At 44.4% G+C, this 22181-nt stretch overlaps 1 protein-coding gene across 2 annotated transcripts in view; it reads right to left on the reverse strand.

Moving 5' to 3' along the window:
* Positions 1-22181, reverse strand: part of LOC147707395 (glutathione S-transferase-like) — a 294115-nt gene that overhangs the window by 12801 nt on the left and 259133 nt on the right. For both annotated transcript variants that reach the window (XM_086926422.1, XM_086926423.1), the window contains exon 6: positions 14515-14646. In XM_086926422.1, the coding sequence (XP_086782548.1) occupies positions 14515-14646 (132 nt within the window). The remainder of the gene's footprint in view (positions 1-14514; positions 14647-22181) is intronic.

The raw sequence follows: 22181 nt of genomic DNA on the forward strand, positions 1-22181 counted from the left end.
CTACCCCTGCAAGAGGAGAGACTGTCCAGGAAGGGAAGCACAGCTCTGACCTGTCGTGAGAGGTCGTCCAGTCTCCCAGAGCGTGATTCTAGTAATGAACTGCAAATACAAGTTTTGAACCCAGCAATGCACCGTATGGAACTCTGCAGAATCCCAAAAGACTGCAGCAGCTGCAGTGTGGTGAAGTTGCAAATGCACAAAAATAATCCTGCTGTATGAAATTATCCTGATCTATGAGACTCTTTGGGCTTCAAAACTGTTAGAACTGAACTATGTTGCTGATGCAGCAACCGCTTGATTAACTTGCACCTGTGCCTAAGCTTGCCTTGATTTTTGTAGGGGCAGCCACCACAGTCCTTTGGGGAGACCATTGATTGTAGTGGAGAGCACTGTAGAGGGTGCAGTGCTAGTCTTAAAACCCATACATGAGACCACTGAACCTTGTAGTTGGTTTCTTTTTTTTTTAAACTTAATTACAAGCACTGGCCTGGGCAGTGATTTACTGTGTCTGTGTGACTGTTTGACTTCTGAATCTCTGCCTCCCTACACTACCTCCCTCAGAAGCCTTTGATCTTTTTCCCTTCGCTACCCTGAGAGTCAAGTGCACAAAGAGTGTACTTGGTTTGCAGAGACATATTAGGGCAGGCCCCATGAAACCAATGGCAGACAAAACCAAACCAACCACCACAATTGTAGCCCAGTAGCCTTTGTCTGCCATCTACCTCCACCCCCCCCCCCCCCCCCAAAGAGGGTCGGACACACCACAAAGCCGCATTATTCTTCACTGGATTCCTCATACATCCACACTAAGTTCTAATGATAATTTGCTATTTTTTTCTACTGATTTACCTAATTGTCCAATTGTGACTAAAACTTGTCTTCAACTCTGCCTTCTGGAGTTTATGAAAGAGGTGAATCAGTAACCCCTCTTTTGCTGTAGCCATATTTGTTTTGCACCTGTCCTACCTCTCACTGATGTTGGTGTTTTTTATACAAGTTCAGTTCTGTATGTATTAAATAAAACATTATATTTGTTTAAATTGAACTCCCCATCTAAGAACAAGTTAATAATGCTCTTTCTGGTGAAGACTATCTAGTTGCAGATTCCTCACTTTTTGAATATTCCCAAGGTGTCAGATTGGATCAGGAAAAGTTTTTGCAGTACCTCAGCACAGCAAGTGGTGCCCGGAGTTCCACACAAATGCTGTTCCTTTCCAGAAATGAGAGAGCCTATATAGTCAAACACAAGCAGATGATGGATGATGAACGGAGTGCTGAAACTTTTCAGACACTCGCCCCCCAGTCACAGATCTGGGTTGAATTCATCATCATTCTTTAGCTGACTTCACAACCACAGTTTGGAACCAGCCATATGCAAATCAGTCTTGACCCTGTGACTCATAGGAACAGTCCAGCCCAAAACTGCCAGGCCAGGTCCTCCCGGGACCGGAACCATGCATCCTGGGACGGTTTCGGGGTAACACCCCTCAACAGCCAGGCTAGCTTAAATCCAGTTATCGTTCTTTAGCATCTATGAGATGGCTTGGCTCTTTCCTAGATCATAGAGAAAAAACGGTGTGGATAATGCCCTTCTACTTAGATATTAAACATTAAAATGTGGGGTGCCACACGGCTCTGCATTGAACCCCACTCTTTTTAACAATCATATGGCTCCCCTGGCCTAATTGGTAGAGTCATTTGGCATCAAAATTGTTTTGTATGTGGACGATACACGGCGACTGCTCTCTTGTGAGGGCGAGTCAGCCTCAGCTAAGCAAACGTTTACATCTTGTGTGGAAACTGTGATGGGTCACAATTATTTGCTTACAGTGTAATCCAGAAAAGACACACATCTTGTTGTTTGGCCCCAACCAACACCCGGGCTCAACGGGCACTTGGTGAAGCAGCGGTATTCAGCCACCCACTCCCAGCGAGGAACCTGTGAGTTCTGTTTCATGTCCAGCTCTCCTTCAAACCCCAGATAGCCACAGTGGTGAAATCCGGTTTCTGGATTTTAAGAATGTTAAAGAAATTCCTGGACTTCCTTCAAGGGACGCACAGATAGCAATAGTCAGGGAGTCGATTCTTTCCAGATTGGACTTCGTTAATGTCCTCTTTCTGGGAATACCAGATTATCTAATACACTGACTCTAAGTGTTACAGAACAAGGCAATACACCTTGTCTTTAAACTGGCTAAACGTTCCTCTGAGTTCAACTTTTGGGGACAAAGAGGAAGCTGGAGTAGCAGTGGTTCCGCTAGTTCCTCACTGATCGTTTCTTTAAGGTGGCTATACCACCCTGTCAGTCCACCTTCCATCCATTGAACCTGGGGGTCCCACAGGGCTCCTCGTTAAGTCCAACTTTGTTCAACCTCTACGTGAAACCGCTAGCTGTGATCGTCAAACAGTGGGGTTTGACGATGACCTCATATGCTGACGACACGCAGATGGCGGTGACACTGAGTGGAGACCCTGAAGTGGATGCCCCCAGATTCCGAGCAGGACTTGTGGCAGTGGCAAATTGGTTAAAAACCAATTGTTTACAACTAAATGCCAAAAAAAACGAAGTTATGGTTTTGGGGAAACATGCGGAGCTTTGGGGAGATCAGTGGTGGCCTCCAGAATTGGGCGTCACCCCCGTCCCTACTTCTGAAGTAAAGAACTTAGGGGTATGGTTGGATCCGGCTCTTACCTTCACGGGTCACACGAAGAAGGTTGCTGCCATCTGCTACGGAATCCTGCGAGGATTAAGGCCAATCCTCAAATTTTTTGACCCCCCCACCCGGCAGCTCGTGGTCCAAGCCTCAGCCCTGTCTCGGCTAGACTACGGCAGCGCACTGATGCTGGGGGTAAACCAGGCTGAGGCATCTAGGCTACAAAGGGTACAGAACGCTGCGGCGTGGGCCATTGTTGGTCTCCCTAGGCATTGCTCGGTCTCCAGCACCATTTCTGCCCTTTATTGGCTGCCGGTTAGGCAAAGAATTAAGTTTAAGGCGCTCCGTTTGGCCTTTAAAATTTTGAAGCACTCCTCGCCGCCTGCATTGGCTAACTTGCTCACCCCCTATGTTCCTTCGAGGTCTTTGAGATCGGAGGCCCTTCATCTCGCGGTCTGCCCCCGGTTTAAACTCAGCAGGATGGGTGGCCGCTCTTACCGAGTGCTTGCCGCTGGGTTATGGAATTCTCTCCCGGTGCACATTCGAGCTCTGAACAATCTGTTCGTCTTCAGGCGCGCTATCAAAACTTTCCTGTTTTCTGTACTTGCTTAGTCGTCTGTTCCCTTTCTTTCGCGTGTTATGTTTGGTACTTGTTCAAGCGCCAGGACGCCCCTTTGCAGGGGCAGCTGCGCGCTGTATAAATAATATTAACATAACATAACAAAATGCACTAGTTTCCAGTCTGCAAGGGAGCGACATTTAAGCCCTTAACGATCGCACACCGAGCCTTCCACAATACAGGGCCCAAATATCCTAACGGGAGTATTCTCGAATACTTCCCTGCTCTCAAAGAATGCATGAATGATAGCTGTCCCTCACTGTAGAAGATAGCGAGGGGGTGCCTCCTTCGTGGTACCTGTTGCCAAGATTTTGAATGAACTTCCTCTTCAACTTAGAGCCCTGCCAAATGAGGCTACTTTTCAAAAATCGCTAAAGCGTTTCTGTTCAATTTAAAAGCCATGCTCCCCTTCCGGTCTTTTGCCTTAGTGCTGGGACACTCGTTGAGTAGCAGTGTGCTACACAAAAAAAAAAAAGTTATTCGTTCATTTATGTGTAGAGGCTCGTCCCTTGACGGTAGTCAGATCCTGAAACCATCCTGTGACCTGAAAGTGTGAACCAAGCGTACATTATTTATTGAACAAACAGTGGACTACTGACCCTGTCTTGGGTTTAGTAAATTAAGTGGTGGCAGCAGAGTAACATGTTTTGTCAGTCGATTGTTGTGGCTAGACCTTTTTATATGAGTGTAGGAAAGTGCCTCCTTTGACATGGTTAACCCCCACTTTTTGCTTGATGCCTAATGGGATTTCGAACTATAAGTGCACTGGGTCCCTGCTAAGCAGATTCTCTGTGCCAGATCTCTTTCCCAAAACTGTACTACGACTGGCCCAGCTTCAGCCACCCCTGTAAGTCCCTAGTAAATGGTACCCCTGGTAACTAGGCCCTGGGAACTGAAGAGTGTCCACTGGAGCTGCAGCACCAATTGCACCACCCCAAAGACCCTTCACCAAGACTGCGCAAACTGCAATTGCAGGCCGCATCTCTTGGTGCAGAGAAAACCGAAGAGTCTCTGACTAGTCCTAGCCAGCCTGCCACCACCAGACATGTTTCTGACCACATGGGGTGAGACCCCATGCTCTCAGAGGCCTGAAACAAAGCCTGCTCTGGGGGGAGATGCTTCACACCTCCCCTAGAATGGAATGGTCTTCCAGAGTGGGAACCTTCAAGGGCTGTCCCACCTTTGAAGTGCACCCAGGCTTCCCAAGATAGTGGGGGATGTCCTGCTCCACATTTGGCGGGAGGACAGGCGAAAAAATTAAATAGATGAGGAGGAGTGTCCGCATTCAGCCAGCACCACCCCTAATGAGTGGCAGGCCATGTAGAAGCTACTTTTGAAAATCCACCATCTTGAGATGGTGGTAAAATACCCTTTCAGGGCTAGTGTAGTGCCCCTTTTTCACTGGAAGTAGTCACTTAGAGGGTGTATGCACCCTAAAGGTAGGTAGCCTATTGGCTACTACCTGTCTCCCCTTCAACGCCCCTAAATTTAGTATTTAGGTGGAGTCCCTGGACCTAAAATTTTAGATTTGACTGACACAAAATAGAAACAAACTAAGATGAGCTGTTGCCTGAGAACTGAAACCATGCTGCAGGGAATTGGCACAAACCCTGCCTGCTGCCTGAAGGACTCTACAGTTGTGGTGGGCTGCCTCACCTTGCCACTGTGAAGTCTCCAAGAACTCCGGAGCACCTCCAGTCTATGACAAATTGCCAAAGAACCTCTCTTGGAGTAGAGGCTCTGCTGCCCTGCGACTGCAAGCACCAAACCGCTGACTCCAGACTTACCAACTTGCTGCTCCCTGGTGACTGACCCAGCACCCGGACCAAAAGTGGTACACCAGTTCCGAAGGATCACATGTGTCCCCACCAAGTTTGGGGACACCAAGACCTACTGGAGCTGTGCCGCACCAATACCCAGGGTACTGGACCTCCTGCAACCTGCACAAAGACAGAGTACCCTCCAGACTACAACTTCTGATGAAGCAAGCACTCGTTGAGACGTCGAGACCTCTGAGACCCACATCGTGAGTGGCCCAGCTGTCCCGAAATCACCTCTCCCTGTTGCCTGCTCCTGACTGTGAGGATATCTTGACAGACAATGCCCAGCTGACTTATTTGCTCTGCACCCGGGCCTGTAATGACGATCCAGTGTGCTCCCGTAGTCCTCAGGTCCTTGCAACCTGCTTCTTCGAGCGGGCCCCCTCAGACTTACCTGTAAATCCCTTTGTGGAGTGTGTTTTCAAGTGGCCCGTCTCCGGTAGCACACCAGCTATCAACAACCTCAGCACCCTGCTCCCGGCCGAATCCAAGACGCTCCCAAGAATGCGCTGGTGGAACATTGAACCTGGCCCTGCTAAATACCGAAATCCAAGAGGTAAACCTTTAAAGTAGACTGTCCGATTTTACATGTAGGTTTGTCTTTATCCCCATTGATTTCAATGGTGCGTTATTGCGCACAAATGTGATTGATTTTGTGATCTCTAAAAATTAATAACTTAAAATACTTACTGTAGAACAATATATAAAAGTCGATATTTTTGAAAATTGGTCTCAGATTTATTCTCGAGTGTGTGTCTCATTTATTGCCTCTGTGAGTACAACAAATGCTTAACACTACCCTCTGACAAGCCTAACTGCTTGTCCACACTCCCACAAATAAAGCGTTAGCATTATCTACTTTTGCCTCTGTGAACCAATGTGGGACTTTGTTTTAGTACACTATATAGAGAGCCAGTTCCCTATACTTTCACTGGAGTGGCCGCCTAATGACCCGCTTGTTGAAAGTTTCGATTCTGTGTGCTTACCTGGATCCTAAGCTAACATCTAAAGTGTATGTTGTGCGAGTCTGTAGGTGTAGCGTGGTCAACACATGCTTTGTGTGAGTATAGCCAGCTTTAGCATTGGTGGAATATGCTGCAACAATCTTTGTTGGCACCCCTCCATGGCCTTTTCTCTGTAAATTCTCTCACTCCCACCCTCCAATTGTTCCCAGCATCTCTTCCTAGCCCCTCTCTCACGTTTATGGGGCTACTCATCTCAGTGAAGGGTGTGAAAACGCTAACCATCACACACACACACTTATTATATAGAGACAATGAATTGTACAAGTGTGTAAATCAAAGCATTTCACACGGAGTGTCTCAAACAACCAGGGCCATGGTCCTCATCAGAGAGCCAAATTTCGGAGGGTGTGGGGGGGGGGGGGGGGGGGGGGGTTGAAGCCCGGTGAGTCCAATGGGTGTTGCGCGCCTGGTCCTCATCAGTGCAGCAGCATATCTTATACTGCACGAAGCTTATCTTATACGTTGTGTTATGCATTCTTTTACTAATGCTATACATATTCACAGTGCTTTCTGTGTCGTAATCTGGGCCCTCCTAGCACTATAAATACAACCCACTATTCACCACAGCCCCTACCAGGATATGACTTAATGACCCTCATGCTACATACACGGCCATCTGAAGTGATCAAATTAACCAACTGAGCTTAACTAGCAGAACAATGCATTCCCCACAGATAAGATTAACTTGCATTTATTTTTCTTTCAAAGGTGTGTGCATTACACGTTATATGCATTTACCTGCTGGTGAAAGGCCAAGAAAGTTTTTACAGAATATTTTGTTCTTTTTAGCAGTATGTCTGAACCTGTCCACACACTAACTGGCCCCACCAGCATTCTTATCCGGAACACAGTTCCCACATTTTTATTTATGCACTTCGACCACTGCTCACAACTCAGTAAACTGCTTAAGCATGAAGGGCAAAGCAAAATGTACTGTAACAAAATGAGGTGTCTTTTTTTTCCCCTGTGCAGCATAATCCAGTGAGTCACTGAGAAATGTTGCACAGAATAAGGACCGAGTTCTTGCGCTCTCATCACTGACAATTTAAAAAGGCACCCGGAGATCTGACAAATGCCACTGTGGAGCTTGATGCCCCGTGCGGCGGCACTGCCTGCCAGTCCGCTTCCCAGAGCTGAGGAGGCGTGACATCACCTCAGACTACCCTTGCTAAAAGAGCACTTATACTAGAGGTCTTCAAACTGGGGGGCGGGCCTCCTGGGAGGGGCTTAAGTGATCTTAGGGGGCGCCAGTCTTTGGCCAAGAAACATCATGCTTTGTTTGAAGTGTTAAAACACGAGCTGCAGTAAGCTACCTTGTATTGGGCCATCACCAACAACTTTTATCATTTAAATCCTGACTGGGAGTATGTTTTAAAAAATAGGTAACATAGCTTAACTGCAATGTTTAAATATGTTTAGACAAATTTAAACATTGCCAATTTAGCAGAATAATTGTGGGTTACGTAAACCTCACATCCAGACCAATGTAAGACAGTACGGACAGGAACCCAAAACGTAATAGAAAAGAAAACGTATGTAAATGGAAGCTATGTCAGGCCGCACCTTTTCTACCTACAGGGTGCGAAAAAGAGGGTGGTCGGGTGCCACGTTCAGCGTAATTATAGGATGGCCTGGAGCACACAGAGTTCAAAATTTGAATCCAGAGTGGTGGTATTAGAAATTCATCAATCGTCCACACGCAGTATGTGTTTTGTTTTTATTCTAGTCCCCCCAAAAACCGTGTTTTCAAATAAACTCAGTGCTCATAGCTGATGGAGCAGTATATACAGTAGAATTCTTTTTTAAACAGCACCAGTAATATAATACTGCAACCAGATGTAATGGGAGACTTATTAAAATACAGTTACCAAATACCAGTTGTTTAACCAGACATAGATCCAGTTGAAGGCTTCATAGAAGAGAGATACAGCCGACACGTGTTTCGTCTAAGCACATTTTTCCAAGACTGGGTTATCCGTGTCACAGAGGGACTCTACAAGAGGTGAAGCTCTTTCACTCGGTGTGCATTTGCTGTGTTTCTGGCTGGCTGTACGTCAGCTCTGCTGGGCCCTTGGTATTCCTGGATGGCACAGTATTTATTAAGCTCATTTGTAGACATGCTATGGGGAGTAACCTGGTGCGATGACCACCCTATATAAGCTTGCTTATCACTATTTTGCAGTGCCCATTCAGTCTCATTCGTGCATAGAATGCTGCCTACAAGAGGTTCATTTTAGTTCTGAGTTGGCTCTTCCCACTCATCACGGTTTGGATTCACTCTCCACGGTACAGCAATCCGCCCCCAGATAATCAACCGGTCTCATATTCACTGCAAAGGGGTGCGGAAGATAATGGCTGTTCTGAAGCCAGACATGGTGTGGTTTCTGCTATGACCCATCAACATTACTTCAAACAGGTCTGTCTGCGTCTGGCCAGGCTGGAGCTCAGGTCACTCCTGAACCAAAAGATGGACTCTGAGCTTGGTGCATTTCATCAGACTTGGGCCACCTTCCACAGCATTCCTGCATACCAGCCCCTTCGCTGCAGGCTTTATTTACACTGCAGCAGCTTCCAGTGAATGCTAGATTGGGGACAAGTCAGACCGGTCGAGAAGTCTTCTAAACCGGTTAGCCATTATTTCAAAATAAATTGGTTGTTGCCATGTACGGGTCACTGTTGTGACACTAACGGCCAATGAACAACGATGGAGCTTGCCGTTTACATCACTTAACCCCCAAAGACGTAGTCAGAATCCTCCCATCTCCAATGACCTCCCTCACTGCGTGTCACCAGGCAAAGGCTAAGATTCACTTCCGGGCCAGTGGCTGTACTCTAGGCTCTCCAGTTTCGGAGAGCGGGTCCGGTGTCACAGAGACTGATGTAAACACCTACACCAGCACCCTTCCTTCCCTTCCTTTTTGGGGTCATGGCTGTGATGCTTTGGTCTCACTTCTTGGAGGGCCCTTTGCTTGTTTAAGGCTGCCGGACGTAGTGTAGGATCAAACAACAAAAGCGCAGTGCAAGCATAGCATAATATTAGATAGCAACTGTTGGCAATGTGAACACTGTTCATTCGAAGCAAAGGTGTTTACGGAGAACAGGAAAGTAGGTACTCGGCTCGCTCTTTCTCTAATTAATTGTAGGTCTATGAGGAAGTATAAAATTGAGCTACATGACCAACTGATGGAAGGACAAATAGATGTCCTATGTGTCACTGAGACATGGTTAGATGTGGAATCTGCACCAGATATATTGGAGGCCCTTACTGAAGGATATGGGATTATGAGATTGGACAGACTATCGAGTAGAAGAGGGGGCATCGCTATTATCTATAAACATTTTATTCAATTGTCCCTCGAGCCAGCTGCTATTGAGCACAGTGAAGTAGGACTATTTACGCTCAGAACGGCTACTAACTACGTTATTAAAGGTCTACTGGTCTACTGACCTCCGGGGCCCCCACACCAGGTTTTCTCTTAGCTTAATTGACTATCAGGTGCAACCGGCTCTAAGGTACGACAAACTACTGGTGCTGGGAGACTTGAATCTGCACCTTGATGATGCACTCTGCCTCGGAGCACAAGAGTTGCTTCAGGAATTAGCGACATTTCAATTATCACTACAGTCGGAATCCCCTACACATAAGCAGGGACATTTACTCGATCCCATCTTTACCAACTGGGATGCTCTGGTGGTTGAGTCCCCATGTCCGGTGCTGTGGTCAGACCACTTTTGGATACCGTTCACAATACAGCTCCCGGCCCCCAAAGCAAAGGAGAAAGTTAAAACTGGTTTTAAAAGCAGGAAGTGGGCTAGCTTCTCTCAGGGGGCTTTTAACCAGACCCTTATGAGAGATGGACCACCCTCTGGTTTAGATGTAAACCAGGCGTGCAAAGACTTAGGGAGGCGCATTACTGACGCCCTTGATTGCACGGCACCCTGGTCTAATAAGGTGTCCACAAAAAATCGTAAATCTGCCCCCTGGTTTGGGGGAAGAAATTAGGACTGCCAAAACAGGGAGCAAGCGTCTGGACAGACGATGGAGGAAAGATTTCTCCGTCCTCGTGGAAGAGGAATATAAAAGCTGTATTAAGTCATACCATTCGCTCATTAAGAAGGCAAAGTCAGCCTAATTTAAGGAGAGAATTCAAACAGCTGAAAATTCTACTAAGGAACTCTTTGAGGTTTTAAAAAAAAAATCCTCCTTGGCATCTATTGCTCCTCCCGTTGTGGGATCTGAGAAATCCTGCAATCGGATTGCAGAGTACTTTGCGACTAAGGTAGAACAGATCTACTCCTCTTTCCCCAACTCTGCTCGTGCAAGCGTGGGAGGGGGAACAAGCAGATGTTCCTATATTACAATATCTCCATGGATTTTTGGTGCCTGCTCCGGACACCCTTAAAAAGATAGTGGTTACTATCAAATCAGGGTCACCTAGGGATCCAGGGACCCCAAGGGTGCTTAGAGGGAGTTTGGACATATTAGAGTCCTTTATTAGACATCTTATCAGCATGTCTTTTAGCTTTTGAGTGGTTCCTAACAGATGGAAGGAGGCAGTGGTGCTTCCTTTGCAAAAGAAGCCCCATATTAACATGGAGCAATTAGACAACTTGCGACCCATCTCTCTGCTTCCCTATTTTGCTAAGGTAGCAGAGAAGATTGTGAACATACAGCTGACAGCGCATATTTGTAAGAACAATCTCCTCCACCCCTTTCAGTCTGGCTTTCGCACCCTCTACTCCACCGAGTCGGCATTACTGTATTCCACCGAGATCATTCGGAAGCACGTGGACGACGGACAAACAGGGGCACTAATTTTATTAGATCTAAGTGCCGCGTTTGACACGGTCGCCCACCATACCTTGCTGCAGGCTTGAAAGAGAGGTGGTGTTATTGATGGGGCTCTGAAATGGATGGAGTCTTTTCTGACAGAGTGTAGCTTTCAAGTTATGCAAGGGGCCCACTATCCAGGAACATCAAGTTGTTGCAGGGGGTGCCTCAGGGCTCAACCCTGAGTTCGACCTTGTTCAATCTTTATGTTGCTCCCCTGGCAAAAATAGCGGATACGTTTGGGATTAACGCCCTGTCCCATGCTGATGACACTCAGCTGGTGGTCTCCCTGACTCAGGCTCGGTCCGATGCTGCCTCTAACTTCATGTCGTGCCTGCAAGAACTGGCTGAGTGGATGGCAAGTAAATGTCTTAAGCTAAATGGTACCATGACCGAGGTACTGGTAATATGGAAGGCTCCGTCAGTCTGGTCATCGGCATGGTGGCCTCAGACGTTGGGCTCTCTCCCGACACTGCGTGAACAAGTAAAAAACCTTGGCGCATGGGTGGACAATAAGCTGTCTTTTAATTACCACACCAGGCGGGTGACCGGCGCCTGTTTTGGCATCCTACGAGGTCTATGGAAGACCCTGGACACCCTTCCCATTGCATCTAGAAAGATCATGGTGCATGCCCTGGTGACTACGCGCCTGTATTACTGCAATCTCCTGTATTTGGGTGCAACTGACAAGTGCATACAGAGATTGCAGGGTATCCAGAATGCAGCTGCAAGACTTGTTCTTATGTTACCAAGGAGAGCGTCTGCAAAGAAAGCGCTTGCCTCCCTGCACTGGCTTCCCATTAGGGAGAGTTCAAGGCCATGTGTGTAAGCCACCGGATTTTATAGAATAAAGGCCCTGTGTATTTGCACAACCTTCTTACTCCCTATGCGCCTACTAGGCTGCTTAGATCAAGTGGGAGAGGAATGGTGCATATCCCTAAGATTAGGAGATCTAGGATGGGTCGCCGCTTGTTTCGATATGTGGCGTCCCAGCTGTGGAATACCCTCCCTCAGAATCTCCGGTTGAAGGAATCTGAATCCATCTTTCGCAAAGGTCTGAAGACCTATTTGTTTCCTGTAGGTTAATCTAATATGTCATCTGGCTATTTTAGATGTAGCTTTTGGGTTCTATGGCTGTTACTTTAGCACGGGGACACACTGGGTCAGTGTAACCAGGCGCTCTACAAATAACATAACATCTGAAGCCATGTTAAGCTTGATCAGGACTGAAATAAACAGGAAGTGATATTTACAGCTCCGCAGGGAGTCCAGAGGGGCCTTCATTAGAATGGGGTGAAATGTGGCATTAAAAACAGAATTGGGATGAGGGTAAACGGTTCAGCAACTAACTAAAGATACCACCTAGAGGTCAGCGATGTTACTGCGATCGCTTGTAAGATGTGTTTTAATGAATCAGCAACACAGGAATAAGCCGTAAAAGTGGGGGCATTGTGTGCACCACCACATGTATGTTAGTTATAAGATGGAGAATCATAGCTACTTCCATCGGCTTATCGATCACACAACGAAAGCCTTATGTTTATATTTTTTACAGAAACAATCCAGGTCCGTGGTAGCACAGATCTTGTGCGGGTTTCATGTTGTGACACAGCACCCAGTCACATGCGATATTCAGCCATTTCAAAGTTTTGTACGGAGTGGTTTAGTGTGCTACGTCTTTATGGGACAGATATTTAGATGGCCCTTGCAATTAGCTTTGCTGGTCTTAAGATATTGTTTAGCCCATTTGGTTTAAAGAACTGGTGCTTTGATTGAAAGTGAATGAAGGGGAGTTTCATGCTTTCAATCAATCAGGTACCTATATAGCATGACTGCTCACAGGTAAGGGTCTAAACGCACTGTTGGTGTGGGGCAGGGAGGACTGTGGTTCGGTGAAGGCGAATTTTGGTGAGTGAAGAGTTATATAGCACAACACCTCATACTCATATCACTTCTAGGCACTGCTAAGCTCAATAGAATTGCTAGGCTATTCTTACAAACAAATACTAGAGCTCAGCCTGTTTCCAACCACTTCAAGTTCATCAAGTTAAGGGCAATTAGGCACTAATCAACAATGTCTGTCTAAGATCACTATGTCATGGACAAGTGGTAAATTAGCTTTAGAAACCTGATGCTTCGGTTCCGAAGTCAACAATTTAGACACTTTACATCATCTAAGTTCTTATTTAATCATTGGACAATAATGTTATTTCTGTAGCCCAGTGAGCAAAATCAAAATTGTTCCCCAGCAGGATACTTATAGTTTCCGACATACTTCCACTCTAGGTATTTTCTATGTTTTTTGGCTTTGAGCTATTCGCTATAAGTAAGGCCCCCTGTTTTCTGTGTTTACAGATTTTTACAGCTAAATACAGACAGAAAACCATTTATTTTCCTGTCTGTATTATTTTTTAAATATAGATAAAAACGGAAATTGGGTTGTTTTTGAGTGATTCTGAATGCTATCAATCATGACTCCCATGCCAAAAGCTGTGCGGATTGACAGGATAGGGATAAAAAAAGAAAGGAACTTTAGTAAGGAGCCTTAAACAGCAGTAGATTTCCACAACCTTGATACTAAAATCTGCAAGATTTCTTATAAGTGTGTAGTTTATCATATGAGTGTGTACATATCCCTGAAACCCGTCAGCCGTTCAGGCACGTGTTTACATTAACTCTTTAAATAAATGCAGACATTTACACATTTCAGCTTCATTTTATTAAAAAACCTAAAATAAATATGGATAAATACAGGTAAAATTAGCAAAAAATAAATATAGATGGAAATGATTTTTGCAGTTCATAATTATTAATGTAGGAGATATTATAATTTTCCATTTTTACAGTTATAGTTTTTTCCCCATTGATATTCAAGACCTTTTAGCTTTATAGTCATCGGCTTCCAGGATGGTGCCATGTATTACTTTATGATTCTGTTCAGTTTTTCATTTTACGTTGTAAATGTCCAGTGGTTAGGATAGTGCTCAAAAGCCAAAGTTAGCATGTTTCTATGTGCTCCCGAATTTGGAAGGTAAGAGAACCCAAAGCAAAAGATGAAGTGATTTATACAGGAGGACACACTTTCATCAGGTAGAAAACCTACGGAAAGACTTGAGACCATATTCCCAATGCAATGGTTTAGTTGAAATACTAGGAAACGCAAGACTAATCACCCTAAAATAAAGAGATATTTGTTTCTTGAACAACTAAAGGGAGGTATAATGCTGCTGAGACGAAAAATCTCAGAATTTCTCCTATATTATGCTACATAATTACATTGAAGAGTTAATGAATGGCAGCAGTATGATACTAGAGTGAATAAAAAGTCAAGTTCTGAATCTTAAAGGTGATTTAAAAACGTGGAAAAAGGTAATACTTTGTGTATGTTGCTCCTGAGGTAAGGACACTCCTGTCAGGTCTTCAGTTTCAATGCCTGTTTAAACATAAAAAAATGACCTACTAACAAATGAGTACTAAAAGGCAAGGCAAGCTGTTTTTCCTTGATATCAAGCCGATATTCAAAATGACAGAATTACTATTATAGATACATGTTTTACACAATTACCTGTAAGGCGGGAAAGTTAGCCAGTACCGTGGCCATAAATTCCTCGACTTCAAAAATAGCTTGAAGCAGATAAACATCTGCAAAGCTCAACTGGTTTCCAACAAGAAAATCCTGGCCGTGTTCTCTTAAAACCTGCAAAAGATTACAATACCTTTAAAAATATTGCAAGAGGAGGCAAAAGACTTCAAAATGCAATATCACATACCCTCGGTAAGACTGTTAATCCTCCGCTGAGTGTGCATTCATGGAGCCTGCACCCCTCACCCACCCATCAAGGGAAAAAATAGTTTAAATGTGATCATTTCGCCAACTTGTAGAAGAGCAGGGTACTACATACACTTTCAATGATGACCCAGTAGTAAATCCAGGGTAAAATCACAAACTTGTTAAATACAAAAGTCAATGGAAGTAATGTTGAATACCTCTGGCCAAAGTCTGAGACAGTGTAAATGGACTTGTACATAAATATTAGGAAAATGTACTAGAAAACACAGACCACTGTAAGGCACATTCACTGTCTTTGATAGGCTAAATAGGTTGCCTCTATCGTGAAAATTGATCACCTGGAATATACCAAATGGATTACAGATGATGCTTTATGTGCAATACTTGAATTAAGATTAAATTAGAAAAAGAGTGGAACTGCCCAAAATCAGTATTTAGCAAGAGGGCAGTGAAACAAGTTGTGTTTTGGTCCAATTCATATTTAAATTTGTATTTATTGTTTGACCAACAATGTCGATTGCACACAAAGCATGCCACAACTCACGCCGCCTGCCATACTAAATACACCACTTTGCCAACGGTAAAGGAAAAAAAATGAATGAATACAAATGCAAACATGATGGATGTAACTTTAATGAGAAACACATTCCTCTACCTAAAAGCGTTTCTTTTTTTATCCATACAATGGAGGCAGCAAGATCATGATTTTCATAAAAATCACCATTTTAGTGCACAAACCGGTTTCATTTCGATTTTTTTTTCATTAGTTTACACGTCTGTGAGTATCTCCCAGCAATTCACTTGGGCCAGGCCCTCTCATGCTGCTTTCACTGCCACATTGTTATGATTTTTGTTCCACAGCAGTAAAATCAACGTATATGATTTTCAAAACAGCAAAAAGAAAAACCCCCTTTATTGGTTAATCGAATATGCCAAAAAAGTGTAATGTGAATGACGGGATTCAAAATGTCAAAATTTAAGCTCCTCTGGCACATATTTTTTTATATTTTCAAACGTCCTGAACGGAACACACCAATGAAAACATTTTTTGGATTAATGTTCACTTTCATACCAAGTTTGGAGTAAAGCTGTTCAACAGTTTTTAGGTCTCGCCTAGTGACGCAGCGCATGCGCTGCTTGCCTTGGCGAGACCTATTGTTGTCGGTTTGGTGTGCGAAGGGGGACAGGACATGTGCACTTGCCTGGACAGCCGCTTTGCACATGCACAGCGTCTCCTTTCTGGCGATCTTAGCTTTCACGCGCTCCCATCACGCTCCCACTTTCACACGCTCAATCTCAGCTTTCACTTTCACTGCGGCGCTGCGACTTCACAAAAGGCAGACACATGCCAGACAAAAGATGTGCACACGCACGGCGAAAGGCAGACACATGCCCAGGAGATGTGCACACGCAGGGTGTCTCTGCGGCTTCACACAAAGGCAGACACATGCCGGACAGGAGATGTTTACACGCACGGCGTCTCTGAGGCGCTGCGACATCGCAGAGGACAAAGTTGCCCGTGCTGTAAGTTTAATTGGAGCTCATGTCGATAAGCACAGCGCCCATTTCTGGGACACCGCGCTCCTTTATTTTTGTGTTGGTCAGCTGCCATATTTAACTGGAGCCTTCTGTCCTCGATGTATGTAACAAGCACAAGTGTTCCTATTAATTCACACATGCCATGAGGACATTGTCAAAATGGTATTTACTGGTGAAGTTACAAGGTCACAAGTTTGGGCACTGTTTATTTACGCCTCCGGTATCTAAGTCCTGCCTGGTTTTCCTGCGGCTGGCTCTTGCTCTATTTCAGCACTCGTGAGCATTTGCTGTCAAACGGCAGGCCCATGTATCCCGCTGTTAAGATAATGCTGCCCACCTGGCTATTCTCTCAGCCACTTTCGAATGGAGGTGTTAGGGTTGAGGTGTGCTGCTCTTCCACTGCAAGCATAAGTCTACACGCTGGGGACTCGAGCTGCAGCTGTACAAATAGAGGGCTGCTCTATTCTGCCTGTGTGGGCAGGCCAACATGTATTCTGGGTGGCTGCAGCGGTCCTTTCTCCTCCATAGGAGACAGTGGTTGCTGCCTGGCATCCTAAGGCCCTCTGTGTCAAAACTGGAGGCATCCACCTCCTGAACACAGCAGTTCTAATGGGAGCCACCTTTACTTTTTGGAAGTTGGCGACCGAGTGGGTTTCATCTCTGTAATTGCCAATTCCATGCACCATCAGCAGGAGTTTGATTACTTCAAGGTACCACCTATGGAAACGAGGATTTTGGTACGTCTCTGCACCTGTGATTTTCTCAGGCTAATAAAAAAAACACAGTCACGAAGTATATCTAGTAGTCATTTGAATCCTTTATCCTAGTCAAAGTTCCATATTAACTCTAGCTGCTCATCTCAATGTAGGTTCCTTCAAATAAGCTGAAATTGGGGAAGGTGAGAAGTTGAAAAGTAAGTTGGCTTATGATAATGAAAGAAACAGAGGGAACAGCCAAGCTTGGAAAAGGTCATGAAATGCACTTTTTTTTTCAGAACTTGACAACTGGAAGAAATGATTTAGCGACAAGTTAACTTCAAATGCTGAGACTGCATAGGGTCGAACAGATAACGTAAAAATTGCCCCCAAGATTTGAAAGTAGTTTCAGTACAAGTCCTTGCTGCAGAAGCTATTATACACATCTGAGGACTTGATCAGTGGTTTTATCCGAAAAATGTTTGCATTCAGTAAAAGAGTTGGTGCCAGTGGAAGGATACATCAGTTTGTACGCAAAAGCTCAAAAGGTTATTGTTCTGACAATGATGACTTTGAAAATGTCACACTACTGGGTACGGTCTGTCTCCATTTTTATTGCGCATAGATGTTCTAACACCCTTTTCTTCGCCTTGTGTATGGTGCTCCCTATAAAGGCTTTCTGACAGGGGCAAAACAGGGTGTAATTTGCATACTCAGTATTGCAGGACGTGTGCTTGGAAATTTTAAATGGCTTGCAATCAGGGGATAGTGTACACTCCTTTCTGTTTTTGCTGTTTCTACAGGCTTTGCCGCTCCTACATGTATAAAATACCTGTATTCCTGCACTTCATGTTGTGGAGGGCTCGATTGCTCTACACAAAGTATCCTTTAGAGATTTAGCTTTCTTAAAGATAATCTGGGGGAAGGTTTCAACAAGTCAAAGTCATCATGGTCAGAACAGTAACCTTTTGAGCTTTAGTGTACTAGATACAGTGATAATGAACGAGAGAGGAGGCAATAGAGTACAAAATCTGCGACGTGTGGAGCCCAAACTTATCTTCATGAAATGTTCCCAACAAATTTGCCTGGTACTTCAGATGGTGTCTGGAGGGGTTGTCAGGAAGCTAGATCTTGGTACCCAGATTGTGCATTTTGAGATTTGGTGTAAATCTGTTCAGTAGTTTGGGAGATATTAACTGGAAAACAAATGTGTATATCTAGGGATGGAGATTACCCGTAGATTCACCCGCAGGTAATCTGCAGATTCACGTGCACTAGGGAACTCCTGATTGTCTGGCCACACCTTTAGGTAAAAGTGGCGGGGGAATTTTTTTTTGCCTGGGAACGGTCACCTGCATTGAAAATTACCGTGAATATTAAGTGAAGGGGTCAGGAGAGAGGGTTCCTTGCCCCTTATGTATGCTTAAAATGAGGGTTGAGGGTGTATTATAGCAATAAAAATGCCCTAAATTTTTTTGGCGATCGTTTGAGAAATGTGCAGATTGCTCGAAAGGCTCTGCATGGCCACTCGTGTAACCGCATGGGATCTGCGGATTTAGTGAGACTGTCACACCCATTCACAAACCCATATAGTAGCACCCATACACACACTGTCACACCCATTCAAAACCCCAATACAGATTCTGTCACACACATTGACATACCCATAAAGATTCTGTGACAGCCATTTACAGACCCATACAGTCACTGTCAAACTCATTCACGCACTCAACCAAACACTGGTACACTCATTCACAAACCCATACACACACTGGTACACTGTTACAGCCATTGACATACCCATAGAGGCACTGTCACACCCATTGAAAAAGCAATAGAGATACTGTCTCAGCCATTCACCACCCCATAGTGAAACTCTCACACCCATTCACAAACCCATACATACACTGTTACACCCATTCATGTACCATAGAGACAATTACACCCATTCACAAAGCCATACAATGACTCGTATCATTCACAACACCATTCACTCTGTGACACCTATATGCAAACCCTTACAGACACTGTCACACTCATTCATGTACCCAAAGAGACGCGGTCACATCAATTAACAAACATGCATACACTGTTACACCCATTCTTATACCATATGAACATTATTAAACCCATTCACAAAGCCAAACAGTGTCTGTCATATCCATTCACAATCCCATACAGACTATGTGACACCTACATAGAAACCCAAACACACACTAACACCTACTCACAAACCAATACAGACACTGTCACACTCCTTCATGTACCCAAAGAGACACTGTCACACCCATTCACAAACCCAAAAAGACATGGTCACACCCATTCAAATACCATAGACACTGTAATACATTGATAAATCCATAGAAACATTGTCACATCCATTCACAACCCCATAGAGACACTCACACCCACTCACAAATCCATACAAACATAGTTGCACCCATTCACAAACCCATACAGATGCTGTCACACTCATCCATGTTCCAATATAGACACTGCATCACCTGTTTACAGACCCATACAGACATTGTTACACCCAGTCACAAACCTATTAAGATACTGTAAACACTCCTTCACATACCCAAACAGACACTGTCACATCCACAAAGACACTGTCACACCCATTCACAATCCCATAGAACCACTGTTACACCCATTCACATACCCATAGATACTCTGCGACACCCTTAACCGACCCATGAAGTGACTGTCACACCAATGACATTATCCACAGCACCACTGAAAAACCCACTTACCACCCATACAATATCTCAAACACCCTGTCCCACACAACCACTGACATACCCATTCACAGAACAATACAAACACTTGTACATCTACTCACTAAGCTATTAAGCTACTCACACATCAACTTACCCATCCAACCACTAACTCACATATACAGGCCCTTATTCACCTACTCACTGACCAATATGCCCAATCACACATCCAGTCATACAAACATACAGACACTTACACATCCACTCATACACCCATAGAGTCTCTTATACAGTAAATCAGTCACCCATACAGGTACTCACACTGAAACTCACTGACCCATACAGTCACTCACATAGAAAATTAATTAATTCAGTTACTCACACACCCACCATTCATATACTACAACATGTACTCACTCACCTATGCTGTCACTGAGACAAGCACATACTGTCCTATATATCCTCACTCATGCACCCATATACCCTCTCACACACCCATTCATGCACCTGTACAGCCTCTCATATACCCTGTCACTCATCCATGCAGACACTTATGTACATCGTCAGTTACCCATTCAGGCTTGCATTCACCATTTACAGCCACTGACACACCTGCACACTCACCCATACAGCCAATCATTCACTCTCTCGTTCACTGTTACAGGCATTTACACACTTACTCTCCCACTCATACAGATACTGACACTGCCAATCACTTACTCATACATTCACTGACACGCCCACTCTCTCACCCATAAAAAATTCACTCACCCACTCATGTATATAGTCTCTCACATACCTACTCAATCTTCTATACCCCACATAAACACCAATTCACTCACCCATAGACACTCACACAACCATACCTCAGTAAGTATGTTTAACACTCAGTAACTTTTAGAAAACACTCAAAATCACTGGATGATGCCATCAGCGATGTCATTTGAGATGTCATCAGTGATGTGCCTGACCATGTCACGAGTGATGTAATATGCACGCACTGCGGGTCGTAAGTGATAGTTAGCTCAGCTAACTATAATTGCTGAATTTCTCTGGTCTTGTATGAGTGAAATGTCAGACTAACTAGAACGTCCCTGAAACCTGTGTTTTTTTCAGTGAATATATATAGATATACATATTTTTTTTATATTTGTAGAGAGAGAGAATACATAACAGGTAACTGTTTAATTGTTTATTATGGGCCTATATTGCCCGCTAAGGGTTCTGGTGAAATTTACAAACCACAATGCCTTTTTAACGTTTGCCCATAGCCACAACTTTTTTAAATGTTGGGAGCTGGGTGCCTAACGAACAAGCAACACAAAAGAGCACCAGTCCGCAGCAGCAGTTTCAACTTCTGTTCTGGCAGTGGGAACAAACACTCTTTCCTGTCGTGCTCACTGGCAGGTAAGGAAAGTAAATGCTTGCTCCTGCCGGAGTTTAGAGATATACTTACTTTGGGTTACGGAGGATGGGGTTCCCAGGGCCAATAAATAGTTTAGAGAGGGGTGGTCCACACAGGGTCCCCTCCCCAATAAAATACAATGAGGAGGCAGTTTGTTTTATAATCAGTAGCATGGATCTGCAGTATTGTAAAAAATAAATAAATATATTGGCCTGGAAGTTTCCCTCTAGGACCGCCCCCATGCCTATGGGAGTCGTAATATCTCAACCTTGCCCAATATGTTTTTTTTTTTTCCTTTTTCCTTTCAGGACATGGGAACAGAGTTCCTGAGACCTAAAATACCTGCCAAACATATTTCTTGGTTTGAGGCAGCTAATCAGACCTTATCATTTGATCTAACACAGCCACCGTTCTACTGCTACTATATATACATGCATTTTAAACCTTAATTTCTCTAACTACTGCTCGGATTTACACCATGTTACAAAAAGCACACTTACTGGGTAAAGAGCTAGCTTAATTCCAAATTTGGTTTAATTCTGTCCAGCAGTTTTTGCTGTATCGCTGTCCACATTTCTTATGAAAAATTGCATGAGAAAAATGCGCCCTGTGACCCCCATCTGGTTTTCTCATCCCCTGCTTGGTTGATCACCCCAAAGCTTTCCAGGATGAGCGAAGGTGGATGAACCTTTTTTTGTGGAAAGCTTTGTGAAGGTTCGCAAATGGCTCCAAAGAATTTAGCGAACCAAAAGATTAATTACCAATAAAAACTCGGTCCTAGCTATAACTGCACAGTGGCGATTGCCACTGTGTAAAATATATTTATATATCTCATGAGGGCAACATTTCGTTTGTGGATTTATAGCGGCTTCGCTCAGCCGCAAAAACGCCCCTCTGCTCGAAGTGGACCTGCGGTGCCTGGATTCCCAGGGAGCCGAGAGGACAGAGAGTCCCGGGTTGTGGGTCAAGGTAATGGCAGCAGAAACAATGTTCTCCTTCCGGAAGTAACCCACATGGGTAAGAGACTATCAATTTAACAAAACCTGACTTTCACCCACTGCGGAAAACAATGGGAAACAACGA

The sequence above is a fragment of the Lissotriton vulgaris genome, chromosome 6 (genome assembly GCF_964263255.1).
Source record: "Lissotriton vulgaris chromosome 6, aLisVul1.2, whole genome shotgun sequence".
In the NCBI taxonomy this organism is placed as follows: Eukaryota; Metazoa; Chordata; class Amphibia; order Caudata; family Salamandridae; genus Lissotriton; species Lissotriton vulgaris.